This window comes from Mesocricetus auratus, unplaced genomic scaffold (assembly GCF_017639785.1).
Source record: "Mesocricetus auratus isolate SY011 unplaced genomic scaffold, BCM_Maur_2.0 Super-Scaffold_100020, whole genome shotgun sequence".
In the NCBI taxonomy this organism is placed as follows: domain Eukaryota; kingdom Metazoa; phylum Chordata; class Mammalia; order Rodentia; family Cricetidae; genus Mesocricetus; species Mesocricetus auratus.
The window spans coordinates 20,768,121-20,793,077 of record NW_024429201.1 but is presented as its reverse complement, the minus strand read 5'-3'; the positions used below and the strand labels follow the sequence as shown (position 1 = coordinate 20,793,077).

General features: G+C 43.3%; 1 protein-coding gene across 4 annotated transcripts in view; it reads right to left on the bottom strand.

Annotated features, from left to right (window-relative positions):
• Arhgef28 (Rho guanine nucleotide exchange factor 28) overlaps positions 1 to 24,957 on the bottom strand; it is a 282,273-nt gene that overhangs the window by 159,360 nt on the left and 97,956 nt on the right. For all 4 annotated transcript variants that reach the window (XM_040729095.1, XM_040729097.1, XM_040729100.1 and 1 more), the window contains exons 3-4: positions 14,865 to 15,012; positions 12,610 to 12,903 (exon numbers count right to left, since the gene is read on the bottom strand). In XM_040729095.1, coding sequence (XP_040585029.1) covers positions 12,610 to 12,903; positions 14,865 to 15,012 — 442 coding nt within the window. The remainder of the gene's footprint in view (positions 1 to 12,609; positions 12,904 to 14,864; positions 15,013 to 24,957) is intronic.

Sequence of the window (24,957 nt, the reverse complement as noted above, 5' to 3'; positions counted from 1 at the left end):
GTAAATATAGTCATTTTTCTGGAAATAGCCAATGCTGGGCCATAGTGGCTCATGTCTTTAATCTCAGCACTAGGGAAGTAGAGGCAGGCATATCTCTGTGAGTTTGAGGCCAGCCTGGAATGAGTCCAGGGCCGCCAGGGCTACACAGGGAATCCCTATCTTGAAAAACCAGACAGATAGTTGGATGGAGGGAGGGAGGGAGAAAGAGAAGAGAGAGAGAGAGAGAGAGAGAGAGAGAGAGAGAGAGAGAGAGAGTATAAAAATGCTGCACACTCAAAGCCCTCCCCAGAACAATTAAATAAGGGTATCTGAAGGAAGGTGAGCGCTCATGTTTCCTAGAGACTCTAACACTAAACCAGAGTTGGGGTTCTGCCTCTTAAAGCCAGTAAGTGTTTGGCAAAATACATCCCTAAAGTTTGCCTTCTAGAGCACTGTTTTCCCAGCTGTCATCTGCTAAAAAGAATATTACAAAAGGCTAAAAACTGGCTAAAGTTTTCTGTGAGTTTAACATGGTCTTTGCCACCCAAGGTGCTAACTGCTAAGCCAGGAAATGGGCTTAAACTCTCAGCAAAATGTTAAAACTAACACACAATGGGGTTGAAAATCTAGAAGTAAATGATACTTTTAAAACACGAGTAAATTCAGAAGCTGGAGTTCAGAATGTGCTATATAACTCCTGAGAGAAGCCACAGGAATGTATTCAGCATAATAAGGTTTTAAAGACCCATGGTCTTTCATTAACATAAATCTAATTCATTAAAACAAGTTCTATTCTTATTTCCAATGCTGCACAATTGCACAGGTCTCAACTTGTGCTCCCAAGTCATTCAGCAAACAAATATTAAATAATCACTTTCTATGTGCCAAACCCAAGTGTAGATGGACATGGTCCCTCCCGGTGAACAGCAAACAGCCATTTGTGTTCAGAACAAAATAAAAGGCTGACCTCTACAATTGCTGTCTAGAATTCTAAGGCTTAGACACAAAGAGTGTATAAGGAAATAAGGAGACTATTCAGCCAACAAGAAAATGTATCTGCATGCCCAACCTATGAGGTATCATGACACAGAAGTTTGCAGATGTTTATAAAATGCCACCTATGGAGAGCAAAATCTAAGGAAACAAGCCGAAACTATTAACCAGCATTTACATAGAAAGTAAAAAGGAGATTTGGTATGGCAGTGCACGCGTGTGTTCTCACACACACACACACACACACACACAGGCTCTGAGATGTCTGCAAGGCTGTCAGTGAAACTAAGAAAAGGGGGGCCGTGCAGCACATCTTCCACCCACAGTCTGTTCAGGGCTCCAGCAGCAGGTACACAGTCAACCTTCAGTACCAAAGGGGGAGGCTAGTGAATCTCAAGTAGAAATCAAACCTATAAACATGCTTATTTGAAAAAATACACAGAGCATCAAAAAGCATAGATGACCAACATGGCAGCCATAGCTGATCATAAGGACAAAAAGAAGGCATGGTGAGGCATTAGCACAATGGCAGGCCATGCTTGCCTGGAGCTGGTTTTCTGTACCTAATACATGTGAGCCGTTCACTTTGGAACCATGCCTAACTAAGAATCTCTGGAAACATCCATCACACACCAGCATTCCAGAAAATCTACATTGTCTGCTTACAACTTAGATGGGTTTGGCATCTCACTGAGGTTGGCTATATTTTGTCTTCTGGAACTATAATGAGATAGTTGAAACACTAAAAAGTCTATTAGATCTCAAAGTTGAAATCCTCACTTTGGCTTTCACATCTAGAGACATTCCAAACTGAAATACGGTATGTGGGCAACAGTACCAGGAAATAAGAACCCAGACACACATTGACTAGTGCAAAGGGGGATGAATAAAAGGAGTCAGGGCCTGGAGTTAAGCACTTACGGAGCTCCAACTCTGGGGGAATTGCCTGGTCTGTAAAAGGGAAAATAGTATCGAGCCATCTTACTATCTCAAAATATCAGAAATAACATATAGGCCAGGGTTCTCAAGAACTACCCATGATCTTTTTAATATGAGAAATCACAGTGTACTGTCACTGAATAGATATGTGGCGTGTTTGTAAACAGTTTTTCTCTGGTTATCATTTAAAAACATAATTGAAGGGAACTAGTCTCCGGTTTAGGATGCACTGTAATTGCATCAGTGCTGTGCTCCAGATGAGCCATTAAGACAAATTGCCTGTAATCCCCTGCCTGGGGCTGCAGGCGGTCATTAGGTGTCATAAGCACCAATTATTCCAGACCTTCTTTCCAGACGATGCAATCCATTTTTCTCTCACTGGCTAATGTTTCTTCAAGTTCACCATCTATTCACCCAAGAAGTTGCTTGAAGCCTCTGCGCTCTCTCACGCCACAGGTGAGTGGAACTCTCAGATGCATGCCTGGATGACCTTTAAGGAACCCTGCTCTTTTTAGGAGTCAAATGAAAATGCAATGCAGTTTTCACTGTTTCACTAACAAGCAGGAAGTATGGGTTTATCTTGCAACTATCCTTTCGAGGGTTGCAGTAATTGTTTGGATTCAAGTACAACCAGGAAATTAGACAATGAGTTAAAACTGGGCAGACTCTACTCACTGCCCTGGTACTAAACACCAGAGTCTCAGGACCCTGTTCCTAGGTTAAGATATGTTACATTTTTGAAGTATGACCTGTACCATCATTGAGAGATTCTTATCCACCTCATTCAGTGTCAGAGACACAATCAGCAAGGGCTGTCCCCGGGAAGGGAGAGAAAGAAGGGAAGTAGAATCGACCAAGCATGAAATCAGTAGCAAGGTGGCTATATACTCAGGGTGAGGCTGGGGACATTGGGAAGACATTTCAATAGAAGTTTAGACATCATACCCTAAGAAGAACAGGGGGCGGGCATTTTCTGGACCTAGAAGGACAGTTGCACACACGAACTATATAGTTGTGGCAGCGTTCCCCAGACCTGTACACACTCAAGAGAGAGGAGACCCTGATGTGGAATTGGGAAAGTACGCATGAAGCCCATGTCTAGCTGAATGTGGTGGCTTGAAAGAAAATGGCCCCCAAAGGAAGTGGCACTATTAGGAGGTGTGGCCTTGTTAGAGTAGGTGTGGTCTTGTTGGAGGAAGTGTGTCACCGTGGAGGCGGGCTTTGAGGTCTCATGTATGCTTAGGCCATGCCCTGTGAGAGAGTTCACTTCCTGTTGCCTTTGGGTCAAAATGTACAATTCTTCAGTGCCGAGTGTGTCTGCATGCTGCCGTACTCCCAGCTGCCATGCTCCCTTCATGATAATGGACTAAAACTCTGAACTGTAAGCCACCACAGCAACTAAATGTTTTCCTTTATAAGAGTTGCTGCAGTCATGATATCTCCTCACAGCAATAGAAACCCTAACTAAGACACTGAAGAACTATTGACAACTTGTAGCTGATGAAACTTTTTTAAGGCTACGACCTCCTGGTAAATCAACCATATTCCAAGAGAGGACCACACACACAGGAGTATTTAGATAGCACAAACTGGACTTGGTGGGCTGAAAAATAAATAGAAGAGATGAAGTAGGGTAGGATGGGTAGAGAGGTAGGAGTGGAAGGAGTTGGGGAGAGGTGGATATGATCAAAATGCATTGTATGAAATTCCCAAGGAACTAACAAAAATGTTGTTTAAAACAAAATCCCTAAGAAGGAAATGGAAACTTGCCAGAACTCATAAAAGTATGTATGAATGGCCAAGTTTTATAAAATGTGAAATATATATCAACAAAATTTTTATTTTATTTTTAAAAAGGAGCAATCACAGCCATGTTTATTTCATGCTTATGAGGTCTCTGTGATGTCAGTGTTAGTAGGTCTGACATGTTCCCAATTGTTCAAGGTCACTCAGGACACAAGAAAAGCATCAAGAATTGAGACCCCCATTCTTCCTCAAAAGCTTTAGCTAGTTCCTAGTCATTATCCCTCCAAGAGTGCAAAGGCTTGAAGTGGCCTCAGCTGAAGTGTACTTATGAAGGGAAATGGATTAAAGTCAACAATAAGAAGATAATAAAAGGTCAACATTTTGAAGAGAAGCAGATTTATACAAAACGATTAAAACTCCATTAGTAAAGAATCAGGAATGGATTTATTTAATACTGTTTAGGCTTATATCTCCTACTACAAATTACAGATGGGAAAGTAAGAATTACAGAGGGAAAAATCTGTAAAACAATAAAAAGCCCAAAATAGATGTTTTAAAAGAGGACACAAAAAGGTAGACCCCATAGGAAACCAACAAACTGAAGGCAGAAGGAGGACATAGGCAGAAGCAAACGAGCTACACAAACTCTAAGGACCCAGGCTTATATCCAGTCTCAGGCTTTCAACACACACACACGGCAAATTAAAGCAGCTGTAGTTACAAGAGTGGGCAGAGAGCACAGATGTGTAGAAATACAGGGTAAGATTACAAAAGACTTTTAGCTTTCTTTCTTTTAACTTTTTAAAAGATTTTTTAATTTTATATATAGGAATATTTGCTTTGTATGGATGTCTGTGCAGCATTGTGTGTTCTTTGTATCCATTAAGGCCAGAAGAGGGTATTGGATTCCCTTAAACTGGAGTTGCATTGGTTGCAAGCTGCCATGCAGGTGCTGGGAATCAAGTCCCTTCCTCTGGAAGTGCAGCCAGTGCTCTAAACCACTAAGCGTCTCTCCGGACCTCTCTTTTAGGTTTGTAGCTATACAACTTGGTATGGATTCATATCCACACCAAGGCTCCTATTTGAGTCAACAAAAGGCTTTGTAAAAGTCACTGGGGTCAAGTGAAATGAACTTGAAGAGAGCACACAGCTGGTCATTTCCCCAAGAGCTCATGGCACTGCCCGATTCCGCTCCGCCCACTTCCCAGCCTCTTCCACTCACTGCCCCGCCCACTTCCCAGCCTCTCCCACTCACTGCCCCGCCCACTTCCCAGCCTCTCCCACTCACTGCCCCGCCCACTTCCCAGCCTCTCCCACTCACTGCCCCGCCCACTTCCCAGCCTCTCCCACTCACTGTCCCGCCCACTTCCCAGCCTCTCCCACTCACTGCCCCGCCCACTTCCCAGCCTCTCCCACTCACTGCCCCGCCCACTTCCCAGCCTCTCCCACTCACTGCCCCGCCCACTTCCCAGCCTCTCCTACTCTCACTTTCTTCAGCCACTGTGCTTCTGAGCATCAAAGCCTGATAATTTTACAACTCATGTGTCATTTGTTCTTTTAAATAAAAGAGCACAAGAACAGTCGCCATCATCCAAATCCTACTAAGAAATGCAAAAAAAACTGGAAATTTTCACCTTTTTTTTTCTACTTAAAAAATAACTATAAAATGATTAATTGGCTTCTGTCGTTTTCAAGTTCAATTCTAGTCCCATGCGTGTAGTCAAAAGCTGCCATGAACATCCTGTGTGTTTGGGCGAGTCCAAGAGCAACGGGGGTAGAGATGGGAGTGGCTAGCAGACGCAAACTTCAGAGGCTCCCAGGGTTTGGGGTCCTGAGGGAAATACCAGGGTAGGGCATTCAAAAAATAAAAGACTCCCTCGTTATACTCTCTTTTTCCTGAAAATTATAACTGGAAGAGACAGTGACCCAAACACACCCTTATGTTCTACTTCCCAGATGGGAGAATACCAGTGGGATTCTCTACTCCAAGTCTAAGGTCCATTGTTGCAAAGTTTCTAAAATACTTAATCACTTTACATGTATGGTGTTGATCTACATGTATGCATGTGCACCATGTGTGCATGTGTGCTGGTGCCTGTGGAGGTCAGAAGAGGGTATCAGATGCCCTGGAATTTCAGGGTGGGTGTGAGCCACCATGTGGGTGATGGGGATCAAACCCAGGTCTTCTGCAAGAAGAGCCAGGGATCTTAACCCCTGAGCAATGTGTCCCATCAGGAGACATTTTTAAAGGAGAGTTTGTAATGTGGTTTCTTCTTGAAGGAACAGTTTCTAAAACAGAGAATGTGCCCAATAAGAGGCACCAACTTAAGCTGCAAAAAATCCAAACTATCTGAAGGGGACAACAGTTCTTTCCCTGAAGGACTTCAGGTCTGCACTGTATTCTTACTGCCAGGAACTCTATTCCTTGAAAAACTAAAATGGGCTTGGAAGACAATGAAAACATTTTTAAATTAAGTATTTAAATCTTCCTAAAGGATAACTACACACAAATCTATACAGTATGAAATAATTGTATCAATTTGACATAGAAACTCACCATAGGCACAATTCCAAAGAACATTGTCCCCCATCATTAGCATTCACCCTGAGGGTTACCTTAGCAACCAAAGGGATAGAATACCAGTTTAGTATGTCAGAAAAGAAGGTGTTGAAATGATTGCCCCACAGAAAATACCAAAAGCAACAGAAGGCTAGAAAGCACTACTGAATATATACACAATTACTTCTAAAACAAAAACCTTTCCAAAAAAACACACAAGCCACCAGGATCAGGTGTTTCCCAGTTTCCCATAATGCACTAATTTCAAAACTCAGAAAGAAAATAAGCAGAGGAATTTGTATGTTGGACTAAATCTTGCTTGTATGGGCTTCCTACCCACTGGTGTTTCAGCTCGTGCCATGTGAAACTTGTTGGCTGGTACAAAGCTTTGGGTAGAATGACAAAACAGACAGGCCTCGTGATCTGCAGGCCAGCAAGCAAGCCTCATGATCCAGCATGGCCTCTGTACTCACTCAGACCTGGACCTCAGTGAAGTCAGCCCAGGAAAAGGCGACTGCACTGGAGCCTCACCCCCCTTCCCTCCTAGTACACTAATTTCTAGGATAAAGGGGCGCAACTCCATCCCAAGTGCTTATCCCAATCTGGTTACCTGCATATTACAGGTCTTTTCCCTACGCAAATAAAAAACAATGTACTCTGCTGACTATAAGACAGGGGATGGGTCCACGCAGCATGGAGCAAGATGTCCATGTGTGAATGCTGATGATCAAGACCGTTTCACAGCTACCGAAAAGCCCTTCATCTTACAAACTTTCCTCTGGAGCCCTGTGGGCTCTGCATGTACTCTCATTAGCTGCAAAGCACAGGGAACAGAAAATTCTTCAGAGGCTATTAATGCATGAAGACCCTATTTAGCAGAGCACAGTAAAGCTAACTGGCCATCTCCACTGTGATAGCACTGTGTTACTTTCCCTGCACTGGACATGACATGCTCAGTTTTCCCTTTTAGTTTCTATTCATCATGCTGCAACCGTTTTTATACAAACAGGACTCAAGCTTGCACTCAAGAACATGTACTCTGCAACTGGTAAATCACACCTTTAATTTCTAGATTTGCATTTAAATATTGTAGTCAGTTACAGAACAGATTCCTAATCCAATCTATGCAATAAAGAATTGAGAGATGCCATGCTCTAACCTATCTCCACTGGGTCCCGCCAGGACTGCCAACCAGCCCTCTTTGATGACAGATCTCTACACAGCAAATAACCATAGCCTCCTAGATACTTGGGCTGTGTTTAAACCCAAGACTGTCCTAAAGAAACATTGAAAGGACCAATTGGCTTATCTCCTGAATTCCCTCTGTGGGTAGAATAACTTATAAAATCAGGAAGATAGGTGACCTCTTTAAATTTCATAAAGATCAAACTTTGTTTTGTTAGAGATTTACTATTTTCCCCCTGTAGATTCAACACCATGTTGAATGTTTTGGTGGGTGTTAACAGAACCCATGTACTCCATCCGGAACAGAAGAACATCTGCCTAGAAGACCCTGAAGTAAGTGGTCCATGTCCATCTACAGCTTTTCACAATAATAATTTACCTTTATGGGCTGGAGAGCTTTGTGTCAATTTGACAGAAGCCAGGATTATCTGAAAGGAAGGAACCTAGCTGAAGGGGAAAAAATGCCTCCATAAAATCCATCTGTCTGGCATTTTCTTAATTAGTGATAGATGGGGGAGGGCCCAGCCCATACTGGGTACTACCTAGGCTGGGGTTCTGGGTTCTATAAGAAAACAGGCTGAGTAAGCCATGTGAAACAAGTCAATAAGCAGCACTCCTCCATGGCCTCTGCATCAGCTCCTGCCTTCAGTTTCCTAGCCTGTTTGAGTTCCTGCCCTAACCTCCTTGAATCATGAACTACAATGCGGAAGTGTAAGCCAAATAAACCCTTTCATCCCCAACTGTCTTTTGGTCATAGTGTTTCATCACTGCAATGGAAACTCTAACTAGGACACCTTACAAAACAAAATCTTCAATCCACCAATTAATGTGTATGTATTAATGTAAATGAAAAATACTATTTATGTGACCTTTTAAAAGAAGGAATCTACACACACACACACACACACACACACACACACACACACACACACTTCAGTTAGAAGGCATGCACAGGACCAAGCTGTATCTCTCAGTAGGCTGGCAAAGAAATAACTGTGTTCACAAGGCCAGTGTCATTAGAATTGAGGTGGTCACATGGCAGCCTCCCCCTGGCGAAGTCTGGCTTACCAGCCATCCCTGTAGGGCTTCTGAGAATACAAATGCAGGGAAGCCATTTGGTGAGCAGGAAGGGAGGCTTCAACTCAAATGTCATCTGAGCACCAATCAGTGAGACATTAGAAAATTTATCCCAGTTAACCTAATTGTCTACATTATGCCAATCTCTGCAAAACATTTCTGTCAAAATACAAACAGACAAGAAACCCAAAACAAAGCAGATAAACTGTGACATCTTCTTGGGTAATTCTATTACTTCATTCAGCATCTTACTGCAAACATGGGTTCAGGGACCCTGCAAGAGCTTCTATCATAAATGCTAGCTCACAGAAGAAATGGGTTTAATCTTAAGAAATAGAAGCACAGTTTGATAGAAGGCCTGGAATTAAATAAAACCTGGGGCACTTCCTTCTATTATATGTATAATAAAGTTGTACTATGACTGATGATATGTAAGATGCGGACCAAAAGGAGACCCTGCTTTTCTACAGGGTGCCAGGCTTCACTCACCGTCTCCCTGACAACCATCAAAGGTAACATGTGAGATTTTACCACAAAATACAAAGGAATTCAGTATTTATACAACAAAGTTAACTAATACTCCTCTGCTAAAATAATGTTTACACCTAAAGAAATCATTAAAAATGAATAAAAATTTTGAAGGGTGAACAGGGAAAATTTTAGATGTTTCTGATGGGTACTAAAATAGGTAATTGCTGAATGGTTTGTAGGGCCCTTTAAAAATACTAAACAGAACAACAACGTGATCTAGTGATTCCATCACTGAATATGCAAAGGAAACAAAATCAGACAGCTAGAGAAGCATCTACATTCTCATACCCACGGCAGCCCCAGTCATAATAGCGAAAAAGTGAGCAACAAGTGATGAATGGAGGGAGAAAATGTGGTCATATTCAAAAATGGAGTGCTATTCATCCATAAAAAATGAAACCCTGCCATCTATGACAATATAGATGGAACTGGAGATCATTGTGTTACAGAAAATAAGCCAGACACCAGAATCCAGTACGACCTACATGTGAACTCTCACAGAGTACATATACTATACTGTGAGTCACAGAAACTGAATCACATGGTCACCAGAGGCTAGGGTGGTAAGGGAAATGCTAACCAGAAGGTGTTACATTACAGCTAGACTGGAGCAAAGGGTTCTTGTGTAACAGCAACTGTGTTTCAAACGGCTACAAGAAAGGATTTGTAAAAGTTTTAAACACAAAGAAATGATGAATACTTGAGGCTAAGTATATTTAACCAGATTTAAACATTATACAATGTACAAACCTATCAAAACAGTACTCAGTAGCAGGTATATTTTTATACCTATCAAAACAGTACTCAGTAATAGGTATATTTTATGCCTATCAAAACAGTACTCAGTAAAGGTATATTTTTATGTTTCTTCATTTAAGAAGGTGAATTTAAAACACAATGACTAGGAAGGAAACTGGATTCTGCTTATGACTGATGTCCCCACCAGGAATACAATACAAATTCTCATGGGCCCAACCCTCAGCCTAGTCCCTTTCGTCATCGCTATACTGGCAAAGGTCAAGAGACCAGGAAGGGGACTCGAAGAGGAGAAAATAAAATCAAGTGGGGGTTGGGAAGTAAGACAAGGAGGAAAGAGGGCAATAGGACACATGCAACATAGAAACAGTGGTCACCGGGGTGAGAGAGACCAATACTGAGGGCAGAGGGCTCGGAGAGGCTAGTGGGATCAGAGCATAACAAGAACGAAGGGCTGCAAAGCCCCTAATGAAACATGCTTACTGTTTGTACCAGTTTTGAAGCTAGTAATATATAAATGAAGTACAATTCATCTGTGAAAACCCAAATTAAATATAAAGAGACTTACACAGGTCCCACAGGCAGGAGGAATCCCAAGGTTCCCAAGGGAAGTGTATATAACCAGACTTGAAGGCACTTTTGTTAACTATGACATTAGGAACTATTTTTCCATATGGTACAATATCTCACTATCAAAAAGAAAGGACCTGCCTCCCTTTTTCTCTTATCCAAAAATGGATCTCTAGACAAGCCTTGAAAACAGCGGCAGGACAACATTTGTCAACTGTAGTTCTCTGGACTTACTTATTATGTATACCGATCAGAAATACACACCTAACATTGGGAGATCACACACATGCACTAGTGTAAATTCCCTGGGAAACCATACACACATACTATTACAAATCCACAGACGTTAGAAAATCTTAAATTCTGAATTTTGACATGGAAAACGAAAGGCAGCAATTATGCAATACAAATTGCTCTTCGGAGGCCCATGGCTTAAGTGTGTTCACATGCAGGCTCGGTGCTAGGTGATACTCATGGATTCCTCTTATCCAAGGTCTTTAAAATATATCAGAAACATTCAGAAGTGCCTTTGAAGGTTTATAACAATTCTGACTGAATGGAGAAATGAATACCGTCTCCGGTTATATATACTGGCCTCAGTACCCTGCTTATGAAAACCAGAGCCATCACTTAGAATGGTACACTCAATCTCACCCACGATCAAATGTAAGCCAACAACAAGTCACACCCAGGACTGAACAGGAATCAGACTCTTTGAAGTAGTGTCATCCAACCACAAAGCTGAAGTCATGAGAGGAAAGCAGCACATTGACAACATGCCATGTCAAGAAAACAACATCTCTGGATTTTCAACAAAAGTACATCATTATTATCACCTTAAGAAACAGCTACTGGTGTACTGGTGAGATGGATCACTGGGTAAAAGTGTTTGCTGTCAACCCTGGTTTTAATCTGTGGGATCCACATGGTGGAAGGTGAGAAATGCCTCTTGAAAGTTGTCCTCTGACCTCCACATGTGCATGGGACACAAAGCCAACCCCCCACACCCCCACACACAATCTAAATGAATAAATGAAAGCAACTTTTTAAAAAGGAACATCTATTAAACAGTTTGCCTTCATACCCAAGTGGGCTTATATATGACTCCCATAGCTCACATATATTATAGCACTGGAGAACAAGAATCCATTCACCCTTAGTAACTCTAAAAGTTAGTGCAAATGTTACACAAAGGAATTACACATATCTGAGGAAATGGGAATAATAATTGCTGTGGTTTGGTCAACATGCATTATTTACATTGCATTGTACCCTGTAGATACATACAATGTGTGTCAACTGAAAAACCCTTTGGAGATAGGGTCTCTGTACCTTATTCTAGCTCACCTGGAGCTCACTATGTAAAGGCCACGCTGGCTTCAGACTGGCAGAGACCTGAATACACCCCTCAATTAAGTTTTTTTTATCTATAAATGTCCTGGGGGACACTGACTTTGTAAGCATGTGCTAGTGTTCCCATGTGCAGGTCCATGTGAGTGTGCGCGAGTTTATGTGTGTGCATCGGTGTGTATGCAGGGATCCATTTGTGCCTTGTGTGTGCATGGAGAGGCCAGAGTGTTGCTTCTCATAAGCCACCCTGCATTGATTTTTTTTAAGACGGTGTCTCCAGTTGGAGCTAGAACTCACCAATGTAGCTAAACTGGCTGGCCAGGGAGCCCCAGAGTTCTTCCTGTCTCCCTCTTACCAGTGTAGAGTTACAAATGCCACTTTTTTTTCATGTGGGCTCTGGAGATGGAACTTAGGTCTTCAAGCTTGCTCATCGAGCACTTTCCACTGAGCCATCCCATCTTCCGCTCCCTGACTCTTAGGTTGTAGTATTGTTCATCAGTTGCCTGTCTTTCGGGCTGCATCTCTTCCAAGCATTACAAAGAGCCCTTTTTGTCCTTCTTTCCTATTTGGATAATGGCAACAATGTCTCCGTCTCATGGCAAGAAACTGACCAAAGGAATTAGAGCCATAGTCCAAAGCCACAGGCTCTAAAGCCAGCCATAAAGAAACAATACCACTACCACCACAGACAAAGCCATTTAATGGCACCTCTTCAGACCTTCTGGGGCCCAGAAGCATCAGCCAGCCAGCCGAGAGATGAATGGATGAAGACTTCAGAGAACCCAACCACAGCAGGGCTAAAGGTTTAGCTAAAAGGCGGAAAGAAAAATCTATCCAGAGAAGCAGATGGTAAACTGTAAGGTACACTCCAGACTTGAAATAGAAAGCACACACCACACATCTGAGTTTTCTGACAGACCTACCTTCAAGCGAGGAATTCCCTGGGACTGTCCAGCTGGAAGGCAGCTCCAGTTGGCTCAGAGCCAGCACCAGCTCTTCATCCAAGGCAGGCAGCGCTTCTGCCGTCAGGGCAAACGGGGTTAGCAGCATCTGGTGACTACAGGCCGTGAGTCGGTCAGCCTGAGTGACCAGTAGACGAGCCAGTCGGCAGGCCATATTGTCCACATAGGTCACTGAGCCGGAGCCCATGGTCACTGGGGAGTACCCTTCCGAGCAGAGACACACAGACACCATCACCGTCTCCTGAAGCCAATGGCCTAGATGACAGAATGACAAGCACTTCAGCCCATGTCTGAAGGAGACACACAGTAGCCCCGGGTAGGCAGAACTCTCAAGGGGACAAGTAGAAAATAACGTGTCATCTCTTAATACCACCATCCTGGGGGGCACTCATGAGCTGATACCTTTTTTCGGTGACTGGGGTTTTAAATGATCCTTTGAGACTTTAGAGTCTCTTCCCACAAACCACAGCCCTTTGCCACACTTCACCTTTCCCCTCGGCCTGACCCCTGGATTGCAGTCTTGCCATCTGAGGGGTCTTCGCTCTTTCTGTCCTGCTATAAGCAGGGTCACACATCCTTAGCCATTTATTGAAGCAACAGGTTTTTTAAACTGCAACAGAAATGTATGGAAGTGCACCCTACTTCCACAGAGTGGCTTTGAAAGTGGGGTGAAGACTCCTTAACTAGAGTCTGTGTACATGAACACATTCAACAAGAAGCAGGAGCTCCCCAGGGCTCCCTTCAGAAATCCCTGTGTCTTGTAGATGTCCTCACGACTTCCTGTGCGGCTGCTCACTCTGCTCCCTGCCCTCCTTCCACTCTTCTTTATCTTGCCTTCCCATTCTGCTAAGGTTGGCAAACTGCTGCCCAGCTATGTGTTTCTGTCTTTGGTAGAATTTCCAAGTGTCAATAGCTTCCAACCTCTGGGAGTATATGACGGCTGGACTGAGAAGAGTCCCTGAGCTCCCCCTGAGCACAATGACCTTGCAATCAATAGCAAGTGCTCATAGGTCTTCATCCTCCTGCCTGCCTGACCCTCCAAGCTTTCCCACAAAGGTTACACTGCCGGAATTCCAAAGACCAAGAGCATCAGGATTACTAGATGACTCTCAAAAGATGCCACCCCACAGACAGTACCTATCGAGTATAGATTGCAGAACATACTTTCAATCACTTGGTAAATGTCCCTGGTGAAGCTAACAACCATTCCCAACACTCAAAGGTTACCTCACTGGATCTGTAACCAGAGGAGTTTAGAGTTAACAAACATGCTGTCACTCACTCCCAGGGAACCTGACAAAATGAAGACAAGGACTGGCTCTCACTGTAAGTGACCATTAAACAAGAAGAGAGGCTTGCTTTAGCACATTGGAGGGCAATGAGGTTGGTCCCTCCATATAAACCAGAAAGAAACAAAACAAAAAGTTTTCTATCACAAGGGACATTTTTGTTATTTTTATTCTTTCTCTATAGATGGCTCATTAAAAAAGAAAACATAGGAATCTAGGAATAGAAAGGATATCAATGTATTGGCCAGAGTGAAAGAGTACCAGGGAAGGGACCAACGGCAAAATGACAAGGCCATTAACAAATACAGCAGTGTTTTGGTTTGATTGATTGATTGATTGATTGGATTGATTGATTTTTGAGACAGGATGTCTCTGTATAGCCCTGGCTGTCCTGGGACTCGCTCTGTAGACTAGGTCAGCCTCAAACTCAGAGATTCACCTGCCTCTGCCTCCTGAGTGATAGGATTAAAGGCACATACACCACTGCCAAGACATTTGGGTTTCTTTTGTTATATATGAATTCCTGGGGCTCCCAGCCTGACCACAGAGGAATGAGGAAGAAGAATAAAGACATGGTCTGTCATGTCACCTTATCCAGAGCCAACTCAGGCATCAGGCTGGGACTGAGAAGGTGACACCCAAGAAACATCCTCCATTGGCTGCACCTAAGTACACTAGACCTTGAGAGCTGGGGGGAGGCAGTGGGCTAAGCTTGGTGGTACTAAATCAAGGTAGGCACTACTGGCAGGGTCCCCAGGAGTTGGTGGCATGGGGCAAGTGTCTTCCCTGACATCATGGGCATACACCCACATGAGCTTCTGACCTTGGCGACTGTTTCTTCTTTTCACTTGTGATTCTCCTCATGGCAGATGCCCTGGAGGGAAGACACAGGTGTCCCCTGCCCCCACCACTCAGAGGCCTCCTCACCTGGAATGCTGGATTGGAGAACATTATCCTCGATGCGCTCAGAAATCACTACATGTCTCTGCTGCGACCCATCATAAATAAAGTAAAACTCGGCATCTTCGGGAAGATAAACATTTTTGCCAAACTTTGCATAGACCGTCTTCTGTCCCTGAAAAACGAGTTAAGTCTGGGCATCAGTACACTTCCTTGTGCTTGCTCTGAGAAACCACAGGGCAAGGGCACAGGTCCACAACACTGAAACTTGTCATATGCACTTCATGTGAGAGGGCTCAAATGTCTCAAAGCCTCCATCCAACAATGACCTGTTCCCAGGAACACCTTCCTGGTGTGTCTAGCATGGAAGTCAGAGCTGGCCTGCACTTTCTGAAAGTCAAAGAAGATCAAGGAATAGGAAGGAATGAGTGTGATTTTTTTCAGTACTTTGAATTCCTAGTCCCCAAATATCACTGTGCATAATAATCATATGTGAAATACTACTACAAATATAAAGGATCATGATACTTATTCTTAGCTCAGGCCTTAGCATGTGCTAGACCACCGTACAATACATGAACCATAAATATTCTCAGACATTTTTCAGATAAACAAGAATTCTTACTCACATGGTGTACCAACAGCCTTGACCCCATCTCCTTTGAGTGACCCCATGTCCTCTGAGCTATGTCTAGCCCTCTTTCTCATCTGGGTCGGCCTCCTCATTTGTCTTAAGACTTTCTGGCTAATACAAAGCCTTACAAAGCGTCCTGGTTCCCAGAAAAAGCACTCCTCCAAGGGAAAGAGAACAGACTTGTGGTCTTGGTACAAGAGGCCTTGTCAGGGGCTAGCTGATGGCCAAACCTGCCAGGTCATCCCAGGATCTGCAGGCCTCAGAGGATTCAGGGTGCTCCCTGCCTGGAATACACAACGGCAGCCCAGAGCAGGCCTCCAGGGAGAGAGGATGCTTCTGACCAGGCCAAGGGAGTGGCAGGGAGATAAAAGCCAGGAGAAAAGTCATCTACTCTAGAGACTTCCACAACTTACTCAATATGGAGAATGCTCTGGGTGTCTGTGTAGCTGCCTAACCAAAATAAACCAGTAACTCATCCGGAGATGAAAGGAGAGAGGAAGCCAAGAGGAGTCAGACGAAGGCTGCTGGACATGAGTGTCAGCCCACAGTCCCCTACAGCAGCACGACACTGCAGGATGCTAAAAGTTAAGTTATGGAGAAACAAAACACCAGCCCAAAGGGGCTCCTCCTCCCAGTGACCATAGTTTTTGAAATAAAAATGCTGTCTTTTCATACTTTTATAATCACACTCTCAGAAAGGCTTCTAAAATTATGAATTAGTGTAAATACAAAACCCAGTGCTCTGGGAAACATCTTGGTGCTCAGTTCTGAATTTTCCTATCTTTGCATGTAAGTAAGTGTGTGTGTGTGTGTGTGCGAGAGAGAGAGAGAGAGAGAGAGAGAGAGAGAGAGAGAGAGAGAGAGAGAGAGAGAGAGAGAGAGAAGCGGAATCGATAGAAAGTGACGTGCCAAGGAAAATCTACCATACAATAGCTTCAGCAAGAGAACAGGAAGGAGAGCTGAAAAGCAAAGGACAAAAACAATAGCACACATTTGACAGGACAGAGAGAGGAAACTCAGACGACTTTCCATTTCCTAAAAAAAAAAAAAAAAAAAAAAAAAAAACGAAGAACAGCTTGCTTTAGTGGTGTCCCTGGTGGCTAAAGGGCTGCAAATTCTCCATAGATAGACCCTGCCCTGGCCAACCAGTGGTTTTCCTAGACACAGAGCAGATTATATAAATAGATCAAAGATTTTCACAGATCACAAAGATACCTGATCTGCATCGACTCCAAACAATAGTCAGATTGGTCCTTCTTTGGCAAGGTGAACAAGGACTACCACTTAGGCAAGAGTTTCACCACAACCTTTCCAGGTTCATCCCTCCCCGACTGCATAGTCTTGACGCACGGTGCTTCCCTCTCGAGAGCCACACCATGGTAAAGACCTCGTTGTTCCAGCAGCAAGGATGACACTCAGAATAAAAGAGATCTCCCACCTAGTAATCACATGGACATCAGAAATACGATCGAGGATTCTGACTAGGAAAGGAGATGATATAGAAGCCAAGGGAAGGAGCTGATGAGGGAGCGGCGGGCAGGTGGGAGAGGACAGCAGAGAAAGGCCGTCTGATAACAGGAGAGTAAGAATAGTGGCATTCAGGAAAAGGAACAGGAGGCTCAAACAACAGCTGAGCTGAGCTGTGCGTGAGATCCCAGGGAAGTGACTACCAGGGTCTCTCTGGCCACAGAGGCCACTGAAAGTCAAAGTCTACCACTCTTGTGACAAAGCCACTCACTCCTCCTATGGTGAAGACAGACTCTGTTTACAGAACTGCCACATACAAGCCTCATTCATGCCCCGAGTTGAACTCAGGGGCAGGCCTTGCTTTTGACAACTGAAAACAATAACCTGTCCAAAAAAAAAAAAAAGTGGATGAACGCCAAAATCTCAACTGCAGATGGATGTGTTAGTACCTTTCTGTCAATTCTCAAATACTTCATTAGAAATAGTTCATTGAGGGGCTAGAGAGATGGCTCAGCTGTTAAGAGCACTGGATGTTCTCCCAGAGGACCAGGGGTCAATTCTCAGCATCCACATGGAAGCTCACAATTGTCTGTAACTCCACTTCCAGGGGATCTGACATCCTCACCCAGCTATACATGCAGGCAAAACAACAATACACAGGAAAAAATAAAATATAATAAATTATTAAAAATAGTTCCTTGGAACTTCTGGAAACAGTGAGAGATTTATAAGGCAAAATTATCTCTCCAAATTAATCTACAAATTTAACATATTCCACTCAAAACCCAAACTGAATATATTCAAGGAAAATTGAACAAAATTATTCAAGAGTCCATTTGGAAGAATAAATAATAAAGATTTTGACAGGAAATAATATTTGAGTGGAGGGGAGAGGGAAAAGCCCTTGTTATTGTAAAGCAAAATAAAGAATAAAACCAAGATCTTGTAAACAGTGTGACAGTAGCAGAGAGACAGAACCCAAAGTAGAAACCAGAGACAAACGTGCGGGCACACAGAAATTACATAAGAAAGATGGTGGTGTCTCATATCAGCAGGGAAGGGATAGTCTCTGCTTGTTCAAGGGTTCATGTACCAACCTGCATGTTCTAAGGACTTTTTCGTTAGTCTGTCTCTCTAGGGTGACTATATTAGCCCTATTTCCAGATTTCTCATGCTAATGTTCTCATCCACCATGCAGGACATCTGCATATAGCTATACTCTGTCAACAACAATGTTATTTGCTAGGCAATCTTTACCTTTTAGTTTCTAAACTATCTAACATGCTTGGACAATAAGCAAAGTACTTTCAAATCAGATAATGAGGACAGAATGGAGCATCTATTTATGGTGGGGTTCTGCAATCTAGGGCCATGGAAAAAGTTTATAAGGATTTCAGGTAGTCTCAGTACATGTAAAAGTCATTAACAAAACTATTTCTGTGTATATGGATCCATTTATTGAGAGAAGGGTTATTATAGCCATCACGATCATTGCAAAGGTCCACTGATTTTCACAGGCTTATGGGTATTAGCTTTTTTAAGAACAAGCATAGCTGGGCAGTGGTGGTGTACACCTTTAATCCCAGCACTCAGGAGGCAGAGGCAGGCAGATCTCTGTGAGTTCGAGACCAGCCTGGTCTACAAGAGCCAGTTCCAGGACAGCATCCAAAACCATAGAGAAACCCTGTCTCGAAAACCAAAAAAAAAGAACAGGCAAAATGCAAGCTCAACACATTTTTATGGCTCTTTAATGGTAACTGTCAACTTTTATAAGATGATAAAAACATGTTTTGTTGTTTTCCAAAACATTCAAATATTATACGCAGCCTCTGTGTAAAAGGGCCTTAGAGGCAAGAACATGAGAAAGGTTAATGTGAACTGATACATTAATTTAACTATGAAAGTTAACTAATACATGACATAAAACCATTATTCTATTATAACATTATAGTGTAAGTGAACTGCCAAGCTTTGATTTTTTTTATATTTGAAATATCTTTATTATAACAATTCTGCACAAAATCTTCCCTGTAGAGCAAAACCCTTTGACAAGCTTAAAAACAACAAAAACCCAGGACACCTTTGTCATTTTATAGGAAAGTTGAAACACACTGCAGGAACCAATGAATCTTGTGCTAACTAGCTCAGGACCCAAGAGTTAGAAACACAACATAGTGTATCTTGATTTCTGCCTCACATCCAATTTGTCACAATTCGTCACCCACAGTGTCTTCAGGTGACACTAAAGAAAGTGATGAGGGCAGAAAACATTCCACTTCAAATTTCTGTATGTAACTAAAGAATCTCATTAAAACATGGGGCACTGGGGAGACAGCCCACGCACATTCAAAAAACAAGCACAACGGTAAACACTTGTAATCCCAGTACTTGGGCGGTAGACACAGATGGATCCTTGAAGCTCCCTGTCCTGCCAGTCTACCCTACTTGACAAGCTCCAAGCCAGTGAGAGACGCCACCCCAAAATCCAAAGTTAACAGCATCCTAAGGAGAGACACCATATGTTGATGCCTGGTCTCCATGCACACCCACATGAACACACACACACACACACACACACTATAGTCAGAAAGTGTTTCCTTATTGTTTTCTCACATTATTCTACGAGCACACCTATGAGGTACTACTCTGACCCTCATCTGTAAAGGAGAACACTGAAAGGTCAGGTCTCGTGACCTACCTGGAGCTTCCCATGCCAGGATCAGCATCCTTTTCTCTGTATCACGTTGCTGCACATCAGCAAATATCCAGCTGCTTGGTAACATCCCTCAAGTTTTCCATTTGGTCCCCTTGATAAGGGGTTTCCAATCTTAAACTCCTATGAACAGTCAACTCAACACGTATTTGAGACACTTGACACAAAGCTGTTCTTCCTAAAACCCACGGGTGGGAGTGTCATTCCTTCATCTCCCTAACAGTGTGTGTGCAGGAACATTTACCTCCAGATAATTCTCTCTGGTAAGAGACTCTTAGAGGACAACACAAGGTACATATGATCCAAATGAGTTAAGAACTACTGAATTAAAGCCTGTTTAAACCAACTTGTTTTTATAGTGTAAAATATCAGGATTATTCAAACTTAACACCCAACAGAATTAATGTCAATACAAATTAGTTAAAATGGAGGAGAAATATCAGAATATCATTTTTTTAAAGAAGGCTTATTTCCTTATCGGTCAAAAGACTCACAAAACATGTCTTTAGCAGTTGCCTTTGGGGTAGGAATGGCTGCTACCTCCACATAAGATAAAATGAACAATAAAATTCAACATTCATCAGGTAGAAACTAGGAATAGTTAAATTAAAAGGTCCTTCTTCTTTGGTACATCAGAGTAGGATAGAAACTATGAGAACCCAAGAGACAGATGCTACCAGACACTGGGACAACATGTTTAAGGGGATGATCTAAAGCTCACACTTAATAGAAGTGTTATTTAAAATGAAACTGAAAATTTAAAGAAATCTATTTATCAACAAAAATAATAACCGTAAATCAAAGATGTATGTTAATGTTCAGGAAGCAATCCATTATCTAAACTTGTGCATTAAACTCAGAAATTCAAAAAGTATAAGCATATAAACCAAAAGGTCATTGTGACCTTCATACAGGATGGACTGATTCGCCACTCTAGGATTGAAATGACCTTTGCTTCTCTAACAGCAAAATCGAGTGAAAAATAATTCAAGGCCGAGATTCCCTACAAGAACAGAGCAGACTCTGCTGTCCACCTCTCCCAGGAGCTGGGGATCCAACCCAAGGCAGCATGAATGATAGATAAATGTTCTCCCACTGAGCCACATCCCCAGCCTTCGCAAGCAGGCTTTTAAAGGCTCTCAATTAGGTTAATTTCCAAATTATAACTTAGAGATTACATCACACTGAACACAAATACCTAACTCTTACATGACTTCTGAATGGCAGTGGGAAGCATGCTGGGTGGGAGATGAGTAACAGAAACTATCATCTCCACTCCACACCTGTAATTCCAACACTGGGGAGGCTGAGGCAGGAGGATTGCTGTGAGTTTGAGGCTAGCCTGTGCTGCACAGTGAATGTGAGGCCAGTCTGGCATACATAGAAAGATATACTATCTCAAAAAAAAACAAACAAACAACAAACAAATCTGCATTCTCTTAATATTCAGTTGGTCTCAAAATAATTTGTCACAACAATAAAATACTGTTTAACAACTGCACAGGGGATGGGATTTTACTTAGTAATTAGTTAGCATGAGTCAGTCTTGACAGACATGAAATGCCAATCCTGCCCTGTCCAGAAGTAGAGAAACCTAGCAATTCCTCTCGGGATGAGAACAGACACACTTAGGCTAGAGAATGCTTCAGTCTAAAAACAGACAAAGCTGGCCACATAAACTGGCCACATGTTTAGAGGAAAGTGACAAAGATGCCAAAGAGATGCAAAAGGCATGTTGTCACAGGAAAAACAATTGAAGGAACTGGAGCTGTTTTGTCACACAAGAGCAGACTCCTGGGTAAACAGTCACACTGCAAATATCTGAGGGTCTGCCATGCCAACGACAAGGGATTAGATGTGTTCTGCAGGCCCCTGGGGAGAGCCCAGAACAATGGAGGGAAGGCTAGGGACAGAGTCCAGCTCCGTGAGAGCATTGTGAGGTCCAGAGATGTACAGAGCTGTCAGGCTTCAACATAGGGGAGTGCCCAGACACAGGGCACTTTTGTGGCTACTGCTGTATTTCTGTTTTACTTATCTGTGTGCTCTACAAGACAACAGTGCTAAACCATACCCAGCCCTGTAAGCCCAGAGCCCACCCACCTGCTGCAGAATTGCAGCTGAATTGCTTCACTGAATAACTGAGTACATTTCATTCCTATCCATTCCTCCCTGTGCTTTTGCTCTTGGGCAAACACTTAACTCAGTTATGTTTAGTCCCGTGGTGATTTTCAAACAAAACAACAGAACCCCATGGTCCTAGTGGAAGGATATTGAAATTTACAGACACACCATTCAAATTTCATTTTGGAAATGCATTTCTTCTTTTTGGAATTGAATCTTAAGAGACTGCTATTTGCTTTAGTGGATTATTAACCAAATTTTAAGACCCCAGAGAGGTTCCAAACCACCAGGCTCAGTTGAGATGACACATGTAATGAATTTAAAATTGTAAATAAAATTGCAATTGTGAATTCTGTTGAAGTTTATATTTTGAAGTTCCCTATAATATTCTGGGGAAAATATTTCTTCTATAAAAGTTTCCGCATCACCTCTTTTGGATTTTTAGGCCCCTCTGCTCCCTAACGGAGGACAACACTCCATCTATCAGTCACCAGTGTCTAAGAAAATATTTCCCCATACCCTTTTTATAATTTATGACTCGAATGGCTTGGTAGTTACTACACAGTAACAGACTGTGAGGTCCCACAGTTTGGAGTCATGCTGAACCCACACAGACAGCAACCACGTGTGCTTACTATTTAACATTTGAGGACTGTGGGTTTATGTCAAACCAAATGCTATCTGATGGTCAGGGTAGTTCAGCTGACAGCTTTAAACACACCAAACCTAAACCAAGCCACACAACACAAAGAGCTGTAAGTCCCTATAAATTGATCTGTCCTGGACAAAGAATAGTGTTATGACCATCAAAAGTCTCCCTTCAGGGGCAGACCAAGGAGACCCTGTGCCCCACAAGAAGGCCCTCCTGGGAGGTGTGAGAGCAGGGAACAGTGCTTTTTGGCCCTCACCTCTGGGCAGCAGCTGAGAACACGCTGCACCACATATACACATACCACGGAGCAGGCTATCCCTAAGAGCACTGAAGACCCTGCCAAGGCACACCAAACACAAAATAAAGAACCTAGCCACCCTGAGCAACAGAACCATGGATTCCGAAATTACAAACAAAGCTCATTTATATCCAAGTCTTTAGTTCCTAAAGAACACTCAGTCTGGAGTCAAGCCCATGTCATGGCTCTCCATTTGATAATGCTTCCTGTTGCTTCAAGCTCCCAGAAGAGCACCAACCTCTGACCCCCAAATGAGCCCCCAGCACTGGGAAGGACTTTATTGAAAAGAGTCAGAAATAAAATCAATAACCCTCTACCAAGCCCCACTTCATAATGGCCCACCCCTCTCCACTGTTTTCTGTCACCTGGACTAAAAGCAAGGCAATACTATTCTCCCCTGTCTTCCTCCCTCCAAACCACAGCTTAAGCTGGTAAAAGTCTGTCCCTCCCGCTTTCCCAGCATGGAAAATAGGAAGCCTAGCTGAGCCGGAGAAACGCGGAGGCATCTGGGAGGGGCATCCAGTGGGGCCTCAGCCGCAGCACCCTTCACAGGATGCGTGGAAGCGAGAACTCTGCAGGGCCAGATGGAAAGTAAGAATAAACAGCCACAGACCGAGGGGAGGAAGAGCTGGAAAAGGCAGCCAAAAGGAATGGGATTAAAACCAGGAGCTGGAGAATGCATCGATTCACGGAAATGAAGGAGAGAACGACGCAGCCTGCCAGGGACAACAGCCTGGAAACTGTACGAAGGAACAAGGAGGGAGACCAGGAAGAAAATGGGCCTCTGCTTGGGACACAACAAATCAGGAAGTGAGGGCAAAAGAGGCACTTTGCAATGCATATTTTCCTGGTAGTGGCAAGAGAGGGTACTTTTCCAAAGCCCTCCTTCCCAACTAACTACACAGCTTCAGGTTGCTAAGTCTGTCTCTCCAGGGGCTGGACTACAGGTGGGCGGAGGGGGCACTCCTGGAGAGACCGGCCCCACTGAAGAGCTTGTCTTATTCTCCATCCGGTTCAGGCAGAGTTGGATGGCTTGGTCATTCAGAAGTGGCTTTCGCCAGCCCTGTCTTTTCCTACCCCTCTTTTAGTTCATTCTTTTTTTGTGTGTTCTCATTTTTGCACTCTTGATGTCCCTTCCTCTTCTCTTTTCTCCCCTGCCCTCCTCAAGTTAACTGTTTGGGGCTCTAAACCAGAAGAAAACAGACCTGCTCTAGAGATGCCAAATCTTGGCTCCCTCAGAGGTGCATGCTGGAACTCAGGCACCTTTCTCCTTTGTATTCAGTCCATGGGATGGTATCACCAACACTGAAGGGGGCCTTCCCTCTCCAGTTAAGCCTCACTGGGAAATGCATTCACTGGAACATGTAGAAAGAATGTCTTTCAGGTGATTTCAAATCCAGTTAAGCCAACAATGAACATTAGCTATCACTGGTTTTTAGAGCAATGGTGGATAGGCATCATTGCACTTTAGTTGAAGCCCAGAAGATGCACAGCACCAAGAGAGAGCCCTAATGTTCCTGGTGGCCTTCAGGGGATTGTCTATGTAGCTCTTCAAGTATAACACATGTGCCACCCTGGTGAAGTGTGTTGGTCATGGGGAAAGCCACGCATGTGAAGGGAGAGAAAATGTGGAAATCTCTGTTCCTTCTGCTCAGTTTTGCTGTAAATCTAACAATAGTCTTTGAAGCAACTAGAATTAGGCCCAGTGATCAACAGCCACGTTCAGTTGGGTTAGCCACAGGGAGCGTTCAGAGTCAGGCAGGACACTGAGATCAGAACAGCAAGGTGTGTGTGGGGGGGGGAGATTTATTCAGGAGGGAAAGTAATAAGAATTGTGTGAAAGGGAAGGAAATAAAAATGGATAGTGAAGAAGGAAAACCTATTGAAACATCAAAGGTCCAAATGGGAAGCCAAATGGAATGAGTAAGGTACTCATTGAACTCCATGACAGTGAGATCAGCAAGAAGGTGACACAGTTGCTCTTTATAGAGCCGCCAGAAAGCTGTTGGTATCACAATAACAGCATATCTAAAGCCCCACACAAATTTTGTTTGGGTAACTGTTCCAAATAGTGATCGACCCAGGTTCCTGCCATCTTGTGACTCTAAGTTCCCAGTTTGACTTATCCATTTCGACCAGTCTGAGGAGGAAAAGCATAGGAAACCATGGATCTTCAGGCCTGTGCATGGTACCCATCTCTATCACCAAGCTGTGGCTGGAAGGTATTTTATAGGC